The 12000-nt window shown below is 38.6% G+C and overlaps 1 protein-coding gene across 3 annotated transcripts in view; it reads left to right on the top strand.

The window, feature by feature from the left end:
- The window catches only part of PIK3CB (phosphatidylinositol-4,5-bisphosphate 3-kinase catalytic subunit beta), a 147993-nt gene extending 140289 nt beyond the window's left edge, over nucleotides 1-7704 (top strand). For all 3 annotated transcript variants that reach the window (XM_072957733.1, XM_031678286.2, XM_072957811.1), the window contains exons 21-24: nucleotides 447-570; nucleotides 4429-4574; nucleotides 5663-5795; nucleotides 6178-7704. In XM_072957733.1, the coding sequence (XP_072813834.1) occupies nucleotides 447-570; nucleotides 4429-4574; nucleotides 5663-5795; nucleotides 6178-6315 (541 nt within the window). In that variant the 3' untranslated portion in view covers nucleotides 6316-7704. The remainder of the gene's footprint in view (nucleotides 1-446; nucleotides 571-4428; nucleotides 4575-5662; nucleotides 5796-6177) is intronic.
- Nucleotides 7705-12000: the final 4296 nt, after the last annotated feature.

The raw sequence follows: 12000 nt of genomic DNA, 5'->3' as shown, positions 1-12000 counted from the left end.
ATTACTCACTTCTGATTTAAGCCACTGACTTAAATGGTTGGAACTGCAATACTTAACTCTTAAATATGGAATTCTAGTTTTTGGTCAAAACCGACAAAAATGGTCCAAAGCCCAGCATCATCCAGCAAAGCTGATGTCCTCTCGTTACTGTGCACATGAACCTACCCCCATCCCCACTGAAACATGACCCCCAGGACACAGCAGTTTGAATGGCTGACGTCCAGGTATCTGGTGTCTTTGAGCCAGCCTGCTGACTCCTCTCTGCCCTGCTCCTCTGGTGATCCTCCTCCCTCTGTTGGCTGATCCAGCATCTTCTGCTCATATGGTTTTGGCAGTTCTGTTTTGCAATTCTCCTCGCATTAAAAACGAAACAGATGCATGGATTGGGTCTCATCCTATACATATGGAAGCTGAAAACCTTTCCTCTATTTTTTTCTCTTGTTCAGGGATGACCTGGACCGAGCCATTGAGGAGTTTACCCTGTCCTGTGCCGGCTACTGTGTAGCTTCTTATGTCCTTGGGATTGGTGACAGACATAGTGATAACATCATGGTCAAAAAAACCGGCCAGGTAAGCTGCTTTCCAGAGCCTGCCAAGGACCTTGTGATGCTGTTACCTACATGCAGCACAATCTCTTCTGGAACCCAGTCAGAGTCTTCATGATTCTCAGAGTTATGTCTTTGTCTTTTATTTCCCACCTGTTGTTTCATATACCATTTGCTTCATATATTGGTTTGTTCATTTACAGTTAGGTGATAAGCATTTATTTAAGTGTTTAAAAAATTATTGTGGTCATTTAAAAGTGACCTGTTCCTTCAATATAAGAAACTACATTTGGGACACATATGTACCTAAGAGTAGACAAAACAGATAATGTACAGAATATATTAACTTTAAAGAAGATAACTAGTGGTAAAAAAATAGAAAGTTAAGACAGACCCTACTTGAGCCATTTTCTCTTTTAGAATATCAAGTTTAATCATATATGGGAATAGAGAGAAATGGAATATCAGTAATATCATTTTGGTACTATCAACCTGGGGGACTAGACCAGATTATTTAATATAAAGAAGCTCTTAGTTTTGAAATGAAAATTTTCCTATTCTTCAGAGTGACTTTTGTTTGTAAATTCTTTTATAGTAAGCAAAGAGATGAAATAATTTGGGATAATTTTTCGGTTTAGCCACCCTTGGAATTCCCTGACACTAGAGGCATTCCAGAATAAGAGTCTCTAAGTCATTATGTGAACTCTGGCTCTGGGGGTGGGGCCCAGAGTTTTATACGTCCTCGGAGATCTGGGCAGTTCGGACTTGGGCTTTGAGAGTTGAACCTTGTGTTCACACTTAAAAGGATGCCCTCAGTCTTCTGGTTAATCAGGTTGAAACATAGGTTTTTCTCCATTTTTTCCTGACGCCCTTCTAAAATGATATTGAGGAATAAGAAATATGTAAATCCAAGTCAAAGATAATAGGAAAAGGGGCCTCTGTGGTGAAAGATATCAACAGATTTTGGGATGAGAGAAAGCAAAGTGGGAAAGTGGCAATGACTTAGAGGAGCTGAGAGAATGGCTTCTTGTAGAAGGGTGTGGTGTGTCAGCCAGAGAAGAGCTCTGAAGTCAGAGGCATGAGGTGCTGCTAAAGGTAGGGAAAGGGGAAGAGGCTGAAAACAGGGTTGATTGGCAGTTAATATATGGAGCAATTAGATGCTCATGTCTCCTTCTCAACTCCAAGAAGGGGATAAAAGATTTATTCTCTGAAGAAACCAGCTTCCTGGACAAGCAGCTTCTACAGGAGCTAAGGGTAAGGTCCATGTTAAAAACAGGGATGAAGTGAAGGTTGGCATGCCAAATGGCATGGTTCCCAACAACTTCTGCTTGCTTTGCTACCGAAACACTAGTGACCAAGTGTAAATCCCCACTCTTACAGGATACTAGATGGTTTTTCTCAAGAGAATCCGATTGGAATCCTTTTCCAGTGAAAAGACTTACAGATTCTGACAGTCACGCTGCAAGGAAGCCCACTGATCAACAATATTACCCATGCCCACAGAATTTTCATTCATCTTTTTAGTGACTTATTCTTAAATATGAATGGTCAGCCAAGGATTTTTATTAGACATTTGAGGGAAGCCTCAATGTCTGAAAGACAGAGACTAAAAGAATCCAAAAGGCCACATCCATTTGAGACTCTTGGTCACAAAGGCATCATCTAATGTCTGATTCGATAATCCTTTTCAAGAAATAAATATAGATGATGACCAAAAAAAAGAAGCCAAAAGGGTAAAAAAAGAATTCTGGGAAAACAGAATAACTGCAGTAAACAGAGAATGACTGAAAAATAAAAACAAACAAACAAACAAAAAATTGCATCTATGAAGTAATAAGATTCTATTTTTAAAAATCAGAAAATAGAATTCTTGGAAATTAAGAATAGAAACAAATTTAAAAATTAAAATAGAAGTAGTGTAAATTAAAGATCAGCTAACATTTCTTGAATTGTTAACTTGTGGAAAGCACTGTTCTATATAAGTTCTTGATATATGTTAACTCCTTCAATCCTATGACAACTGTACAGAGTAAGTAGTAACATTATTTCCACTTACTGGTGAAAAAAATTGACATAACAGAAAGTGGACATACCAGGATTTAAATCCTGGCAGTTTGCCCAGATTCTGTTTTTTAGGCACTATGCTATATATTGCCCTTTAATATCCCCCAAAGATCCAAAATATCTAATAAATAGAAGAAAGAGGATCCAGAAATGATAAGAGAATCAGTCTAGGGAGGTTCATCATCTGCCCTAATAAAAGTTACAGAAGGAGGTAGCACATAAGACACAAGGAAGGAACTTATCAAGCAGGTAATACAGAGACATTGTCCAAAGCTGATATTCATGAATATTCAGTCCAGAGAGCTCAGAAGTTCCCTTACAGTGGATGAGAAGACCCTCATGAGATTTTAGTGTATCAGGCATAAGCTGAATGTCTTAAAACCTGCCCAGAGACGTCGCAGGCCACATACTCAGGGTTCAGGAGCCAGAAAGACTTGGCTTCTCAGTAGCAGTGTTGGAAACTGTAAGACAAGGGAAATTAGAGTTCATAATTTGAGAGAAAATGATTTCTAACCTAGAATTCTATAACCAAACTTTCAGTCCAGTATGAAGGTAGAATAAAGACATTTTCAAATACAATAAGGTTTCAAAAACTGTATCTTCTCTGCATCTTTTTTCAGGAGGAGGCCAGAATAAGGGCATCCACCAAAATAAGGGTCTAAACTGGTAGTTCCCAGTGGGGTGGTTTTGCCCTCAGGGGACATTTGTCAATGCCTGAAGACATTTCTGGTTGTCGTGACTGGGGTGGGGGTGGTGACTGGGGTGGGGGTGGGTATTCTACTGTGGGTAGAGGCTAGGAATGCTGCTGAACTTCTTACAGTGTGTAAGCTAGAACCTCACAACAAAGTAGTATTGGGCCCAAAATGTCAGTAGTGCCAGTATTGAGAAAGCCTGGTCTAAACTAAAAGAGAAGGTGACGTGGGGCTTGAGAAACGGGGACTCCCAATGGAAGAAGGGCGAAGGTTGAGCCCAGGATGATGGTTCTATGGCAGGCCTACAGAACAGCCAGGCCAGACAGGCGCTAACAGGTTACCTGACCATGGGAAAACTGTTTTAAAATGATTTTAAGATTTCTGAGATTTTGGGAAGAATTAATGATCAGATCATAGAACACTAAGAAAAAAAATTCTTTTGTCAGGGAAAAAGATGAGTGAAAAAGGAAATGTAGTCATACTATATATATACCACTACCACGTTGCTTGGCTTTAAAATGTATTCACATAGTGTGAACAGTATGAACACTGAATATTGATTTTACCAGAAATTATGCTATAATGTGCTGTATTGTGTTGCATTACCTCAGTACAAGAGTACTAAATACTTACCTTCCATAATAATCCAAAATTAGGAAGTAATAAGTAAGTATAAACATACTGTTTAGAAAAATGGTGGCAAATATCAGGAAAAACACATGAAAGAGTGGGGAGAAGTTACCTGTAAATGGTAGCACTTAAGGTGGTGAAGGAACCGGTGGGGCAAGGATGTACTCTTTTTATTTTGTTTCTATGTGTAGAACTGACTTTTTAAAATCAGACATGTTTATTATTTGGATGTATTTTTCTTTTTAAAGATACGTCTTTCCCATTGGGATATGCAGTTTAATATCAGGATTATTACTGTGTATAAAAACTTACGAACGTCCGAAACAGTCTTTTCCAAGTGACCCAGTAGGTTGTGAAAGAGAGGAGGGTTCACGTGACATTGAATGTAGTGCTTTGGGGTCTAGGACTGCTTGAGGCCTTGCCTTTCTGTTTGGAACCCACCAGAAAAAAAAAAAAGAAAAGAAAAGAAAAGAAATTAAATCTCATTTGTTTTCCAGCTCTTCCACATTGACTTTGGACATATTCTTGGAAATTTCAAGTCTAAATTTGGCATTAAAAGGGAGCGAGTGCCTTTTATTCTTACCTATGACTTCATTCATGTGATTCAGCAAGGAAAAACAGGAAACACAGAAAAGTTTGGCCGGTAAGTATTGCCCTGGTGTCAAGGGTAAACACATGTAATGTTTTCATATATGACCAGCTAGACTAGCATTTCTTAGCTGAAAAGTATATTTAGATTAGAGAGATACTCAGTCTGCTAACAGGAGGCTTTTGGGGAATTTGCCTGTCAGATCCATGTTCTGGTTCAGACAAGAGAAACAAAATGCTAGAAACGTGTAAATTACCATGTTGTATTCCAATAGTATACTGTCTTTTACCTGTCTTAGAAAATTCTCCTGAAACTGTTAAGACATTAGTTAGTGAGATGCTGAGAGGGATAGGCATTTTACTGTCATTCTATGTGAAGTATAGTAGGAGAACCAGGGCTCAGGACAGACCTTGTCGTCTCTGATCTATTCCTTGCTGTTTGTATGTCTCCAAGACATTATTTGTCTTTTGGTCTTTGTTTCTTCATTTAAAATAGGGACAAAAATGATTAAATTTCAAGGCTATTTTGATCATTAGAGATACGTTATATGATCTGACCAACTCATACCATATCTTACCACTGATTGCTAATATAATTTCCAGTTCTGCCTGGGTTTCTGAGACTATATCTCTGGGTCCATTTTTCTCTTTAGCAAAATTAGGGACATAGGATTGGGAAGTCCTCTTAAATGACCATCTTGAAGAGGAGAGTGGGGGAAGACAAGAGGACAAGAAGGTGCAGTGCAAAAGCACGGATACTGATTTGGGGTCTATTAAAGAAATTAAGTCTTTGGAGTCAAACCACAAATCTAGAATCTAGAAATATGTTTAGAAATCCTCATGGATTATAATTACCACTTGTTTTATAATTAATTTTTGTCTCATTGAATTAAAAAGCCTACATTGTGTTACATTACCTTTTATCATAGAATTTCTATTTAGCTTTGTTTTTGAAAAGATATATGTGATTTTAGAGGGCTTCATGTATTTAATTTTAGTCCTGGGACAACTTTGAAAGAAGTGAAAATCAAAAAAGAACCTTTGGTTCAATGCAAAGTCTAGTTATGTCTCTTGTTTTCCTTTATTAAAATTTGCTGTCTCCCTTCTAACGTCCTACTCTTGTGATTGCTGCATCAACTAAAGGTTCCGCCAGTGTTGTGAGGATGCATATCTGATTTTACGACGGCATGGGAATCTCTTCATCACTCTCTTTGCACTGATGTTGACTGCAGGGCTTCCTGAGCTCACATCAGTCAAGGATATACAGTATCTTAAGGTATAAATGGTTTTTCTTTCAATATTGGATTTTGTGGGCATGGAGCTCAGCTATACCTTTCAAATGTTCAAAGGGAATGGAACAAAGTAATTTCCTATGAGATGATTCTTACCCAGTAGTGGTGGTGGCAAGCAGCTGAGTAGTTGTCTTGCAGTAATCATAAATTCATTTTGTCTTTAAAAATTCTTTGGCAGGGGTCATGTTATCACCATACCTTGGTATTCATTCTGCCTCCTGCAAATGGTGTTTAAACAAGAACATGGGGTACACTGCTTGATGGTGGCTGGGGAGGCATGGCCAACCCAGCCTCCTACAGACTTTGAGATTTGCACATCACTGCAGAGAATGTATAAAATCAGATTTTTTTCCCCTTCATTTTCAGGACTCTCTTGCCTTAGGGAAGAGTGAAGAAGAAGCACTCAAGCAATTTAAGCAAAAATTTGATGAGGCACTCAGGGAAAGCTGGACTACTAAAGTGAACTGGATGGCCCACACAGTTCGGAAAGACTACAGATCTTAACGATCAGCCTTTGCTCCTAATGTATTTGTTGGTTTCGTTTAGTTTTCATTTTGCACTTGCACTAAATTGAACATGACCCTGCCAGAGATGTTATAAAGGGAATGAAATCCTGGAACCCAGAGTTAAATTAAGAACAAGGCAGCCCACAAAATCTAATCTGAACAATCCCTGATGACCACCCTCTGCTTTTTGAATGCTTCCAAGACTCATCATGAAAACTGTCAACATTATGGATAATCATTTCCTGCTGACTTTGCACGCCAAGGAATGCTACTAGAGATTGTTTTTTGTCTTTCTTTCTTTTTCTTCTTCTTCTTTTCTTCTTCTTCTTTTTTTAAGTATTTGGTACTTTTCCAGAAAGGTGTAAATACTTCTTTTTCATATTGTGACCAAGTGTTATCACTCAGCCAACTTATTCACGCCTGGGGAGTGGTAGCTGTCCTTACTTCCCCAATGAGGCATAAAAGAAAGCTATCTATCTGTCTTCCCTTTTTAAATTGTGTAAACTGCAAATTATAATATAATTTGAAATTATGATTATTTTTCAAAAGAAATCTTTTAAACCTGTGGAAACATTAATTCTTTTGTTGATATTTATCTACCGTGATAGCACCATCCCAGGCAGACTTGCTGAAAAATCTACTGGTGAGGCAAATCTAATATATATGCTGCATATATATTTATAAAATTTCTAGTGGGAGTTCTATATAAAAAGATGTTATTTTGGTTTTCTTCAGCCTGTGTTTTAAAGTTTTACAAATCAGAGCTTTTTCCTAAGTTACTTTTTAGTTGACTCTATGATCCAGTTCTTCCAGCTGCTTCTGTAATGAGGCACATATTAATACAGTTTTTACATGGTATCTATGAAAGAGTTCACTTCATAGAGCATAATACTTGAGCAAATGTATCCAAGACAGAAAGCAGATGAAAAGGAAACTATTTATGGAATAAACTCCAGACCTAAAATTCAGTATTTTAGTAAAATGCCAGCTGTTCTTACTGTATTTATTAAAACTTGTAATAATGTGATTTTTCAAGGATATTAGTTCAAATTGAATGTTTCATGCCACATGGAATTCTTTAATTTATTTGTTGAGGTACCATATATTTAGGGTGCTAGTTGGCAGATAATGTTAATATGTGCAATAGGAACTACTGGTTTGAATGTGTAAATGGAGGCTCTTTCTGAGTACTGGCAACACCCAGCAAAACTACTGTTTATTCTCCAAAGCCTATTGGGAGTTCTCAATCCTCTGTGACATGGGAAAGAGTATTTGCCCTGCGACTGGGTTTTCTATAGGAATTTTATTAAAGATTGTTTAATTTTGTTGTCCTCCTTAATGTTCTCAGTCAAATAAATGGATGAGCTGGTTTTGGCTGCTCTTGGGATATGTGGGCGTCTTCTTTATGGGCAGCATAGGCCTTTGGACCCTGGCACTGGGACTCGAAGAAATGGCCAGGTCAATAGACAGACCAACTTCCAGAATAGGCTGAAGCTCACAATCTCTCCTGTGACTTCTCTCCTTGCTTCCCAGCCCCATTAGGCAGTATGGGAGGCCTCTTGGACATTATCGGGAGCCTGTGGCAAGAGGGTACCTTCATCAAATTTTCATACTTTTGGGAGGTATCCTGAGGTCTGGAAGAATGTCCCTTCAGTTACTTGGTACCCAAGGCCAGATTGTAGCCACTTTGTAGCTCCTTTCCATTGGGCAGATGCTCAGAGCACAGTTACTTGGAAATCACTCAGCTGACGATGGGAATTAAGCTCTGAACTGACCATTCCCAGGGCTGCTCTAGACTCAGTGAGAGTTCCAGGAATAGGACTGTAAAAAGACAGATTTGTTTAGGGATCTTTGTCCAATAGCCATCCACCATGACACACACAAGGTCATGGATCAGGTGTTTGAAAGAGTGATGAGCATTATCAGGCAGAAGTGGGCACCACTGTTTCCAGAGGGGTCTCCTCAGCCCATAGAGGGCCTTGGTAAATATATGCCAAATCAGTGAATGCCAGTGTCTTCAAGAGCAAGAGCGGGAAATGAACCTCTCCAGGCAGTGTTGGACTGAGGCCAGCATGCCTCTTGACCACCCTGCCCTCTGCTGGGGGCCCTCAGGAGCTGCTGAGCACTCCTAGCAGGTGCACCCTGCACACTTGCTAAATTGCATGTCTCTGGTTCTCAGGGGCTCTGGCTGAGCCAGACAGATGGAGGTGGAAGGCAGAGTATAGCCCACCTCCAGGGTGGGTTAGGGGTCTGGGCTGCAGGAACAGCTCTTTGTGTGGGGGCTGGTCACCCAATGCCTTGGCACCCTGTCTTTTGTTCCTTACCCAAGTTTACCCCAAACAGAATTTTGGAAACCCTGTACATTTCCATACTTGAGTCTGTGTCTACCCAGCTCTGAGAAGACAAAGGTTGACTTTGTTGAACAAGTAATTCCTAAGTATTCTCTTCATGTCTATAGGCAGACCCTGGGCTGCAGAGGCCAGTATTTGCCATCCAGCTTTGCCTCTGTGACCTTAATTCTCAGGGTCTGAACTTCCATGTTTGTAAGATGGAATTGGTAATAACTATCCGACTCTCTTGTGTAGGATGGGGAGAAGCTAGTTTAAGACCGTGCCTGTGGAAACATGTGCTGAGTCCCAACTCAGAGGCAATCTCAATTTTTTTCCTACTTTCTCCTCTCTCCCAAAGGCCTAGAAGGGAGGAACTTCAGGAAGGGAAGCCCCTTCCGGAGATCTATCCTTGTCTCCTGACTTCCAGTACATTCTCAGTTCACCTTGTCCAGCCCATAACCCTGACTGTCAGCACCAGGTCACATACAGCCAGGCAGCCTGTAATGCAGGGGTCACTTGTCTGCAGAGGGTGAAAGATTGGTCCGTGAGGTGGCCAGCAGAGAGGTACCACGTGACCCTGACTACCGGGGACTAGCAGCTCTTAGAAGGGAGGGAGCAGGGGCTGCGGTTTCCTGGAGAAGTGGGCCTGTCAGCTGAGTCTTCAAGGACAAATAGGGGCTAGGTGACAGGGTAGTGGGAAGAGCAGATTAGGAAGCTACAACGTATATAAAGCAGGATTCATGGGCGTTAGCAGGATCAACGGTTGTTTATTTTTACCTGCCTCTTTCCTTCCTCCACTCCAGAATGCTGCGCCTCTTCTCAGGGATCCAGGTAGGACCTAAATCCCAGTTGTATCATCCTGGAACCTCTTCCTCTTTCAGTATTGGTGGCAGTTTTATCTCCTTTTTCAATGATGAGTAAACTGACATTACCTTCTAGATTATTCCTACTCTAAAAATGTGTAACTGGTGGATTTTTGGAATTCCTGGTTCTTTTCCACTTTTAACAAAGCCCAGGTTTAGCACTCAGAAGTTTGGCCTTTCAGACCTTCCCTGCCTTACTTTCTTCTCCCTTTTTTTATTGTAGAAAATGGCACACAGAGAAAAGTGCATAAAACAATTACACATATAAATAATTTCAGCATATTACAGAGCAGACATCCAGGTAGCCACCACACAGGTCAAGGAAGAACGTCAACACCTCAGAAACTACAAGTTCCCCTCCCTGGTCAGGACTCCCTCTCTGCCAAGGTAATCACCACCTCTTCTTTTACAGCAACCGTCAGGCTTTTGCCCAACATTGTGTTTTTAAGGTTCAATCATGTAGTTGCATTTCTCTCCAGTTCATTCTTTATCATCACTGTACAATATTCCATGTTATGGATACCCTATAATTTACATATCCTTTCTACTGTTGGGACCCATACAGGTTGTTTCTAGTTTGAGGCTATTACAGATGCTGCTGCTGTAATAATTATATTTTGTCCCCTGTTTCACATATGTACATATTTCTTTGGAAGTATATACTTAAGATTAAAATTGATGGGTCATAGAATTATGCATATCTTTATTTTGGCCAAGTAATGCTAAAATAAGTGGTTATATCAATTTATTTTTCCCCAGTACTTAATTCTTATTGCTTCACATTCTTACCAACATCCAGTTAACAAACATTTAAAAAATTTTAGCCATTCTGTGAACTAATTTGCATTTCCCTGATTAATAATGAGATTAAATTGCTTTTTCATATTTGATTGTGGCCTTATGGATTTTCTCCTTTGTGAATTGCCTGCTTAATTAAGCCCTTTGTCCATTTATTTGATTACCTGTCATTTTGGGGGTTTGTTTGTTTTTGTTTTAAAAAAGGGTTTTTTAAATTTTGCCTTTTTTTTGTTGTTATGTGAAATTCTGTGTGTGTGTATATATATATAAAAGCCTTATGTTTCTTCTGATAACACAGGATCTTAATTTTAATGTCAAATTTATTTTATTTTCCTTTATGGTTAATACCCCTTATGTAGTATTTAAGAAATCTTTCTCTACCCCAAGGTCATGAAGATATTCTCCTAGAATGTCATATGAAAGCTTTATATTTTTGCCTAACCCATTTAGATCTATAACCTACCTGGAATTTTAAAATATATATTTATTTTTTATATATAGTGTGAAGTATTTTTTCCTAGTGTTTTTTTATTTGGAAAGGTAATCCTTCTTTCCCCACTGTTCTATATATCCCCCTTTGTCATAAACCATCTATTCATATATGCATGAGTCCGCTTCTGGACTCTAGAAGATATCCACTAGATTTCATCTCCCTATTTTTATTTTATTTTAATTTACTTGTTTATTAAATTCATACATACTAATTAGTATGTTCTAGACATGCACCTGAACTATATATATTTAATCCTTTTAACAATCTTATGTGATAGAGTTGGTCTTTCCCACTTTACAGATGAGAAAATGGAGGCACAGAAAGTTAAGTTTGTCTGCAGTCACAAAATAGGAGCCAGTATTCTAACTCAGGGAGTCTGTCTTAAGTGTCCATGCTCTTTACTCAGTTATCAATGATGCCTAAATATATATTTCATTTTTGTGTTGAGATGCACAAAAAGAAACCCATAGAAAAATTTTTAAAAATTTTATTGAAGTATAGTTGATTTACAATGTTGTGTTAGTTTCTGGAGTATAGTATAGTGTTTCAGTTTATATATGTTCTTTTTAATTATAGGTCATTACAATGGACTACTACTCAGCCATAAAAAAGAATGAAATAATGCCATTTGCATCAACATGGATGGACCTAGAGATTATCATACTAAATTAAGACAGAGAAAGACAAATATCATGATACCACTTATATGTGGAATCTAAAAAAATACAGATGAACTTATTTACAAAACAGACAGGCATAGAAAATAAATGTGGTAATTTTAAGTGGGATTGCACTAAATTATAAATTTGATTGGGGCAAATTGACATCTTCAGAATACTGACTCTTAAAATCCGTGATAATGGAGTATCCTTTATTTAGATCCTCTTTATATCCACAGTGATGTACAGTTTTCTATGAAGAACATTGTCTATCTTTTGTTAGATTTCCTGGGTAAGTGATTAAATTTTCTTGTTGATCTATAGCAGTGGTTCTCAAAGTGTGGTCCCCTGACCAGGAGTATTAGCATTACCTGGAAACTAATTAGAATACAGATTCTTGGGGGGAAGGGTATAGCTCAATGGTAGAGTATGTGCTTAGCATGCACAAGGTCCTGGGTTCAATCCCTAGTACCACAAATAAATAAATAAGTAAATAAATAAACAAATACACAAACAAGCAAATAAATAAATCTAATTCCC

The sequence above is a fragment of the Vicugna pacos genome, chromosome 1 (assembly GCF_048564905.1).
Source record: "Vicugna pacos chromosome 1, VicPac4, whole genome shotgun sequence".
NCBI classification, from domain to species: domain Eukaryota; kingdom Metazoa; phylum Chordata; class Mammalia; order Artiodactyla; family Camelidae; genus Vicugna; species Vicugna pacos.
Note: the sequence above shows the minus strand (reverse complement) of the source record. Positions and strands in the feature narration are given on the sequence as shown.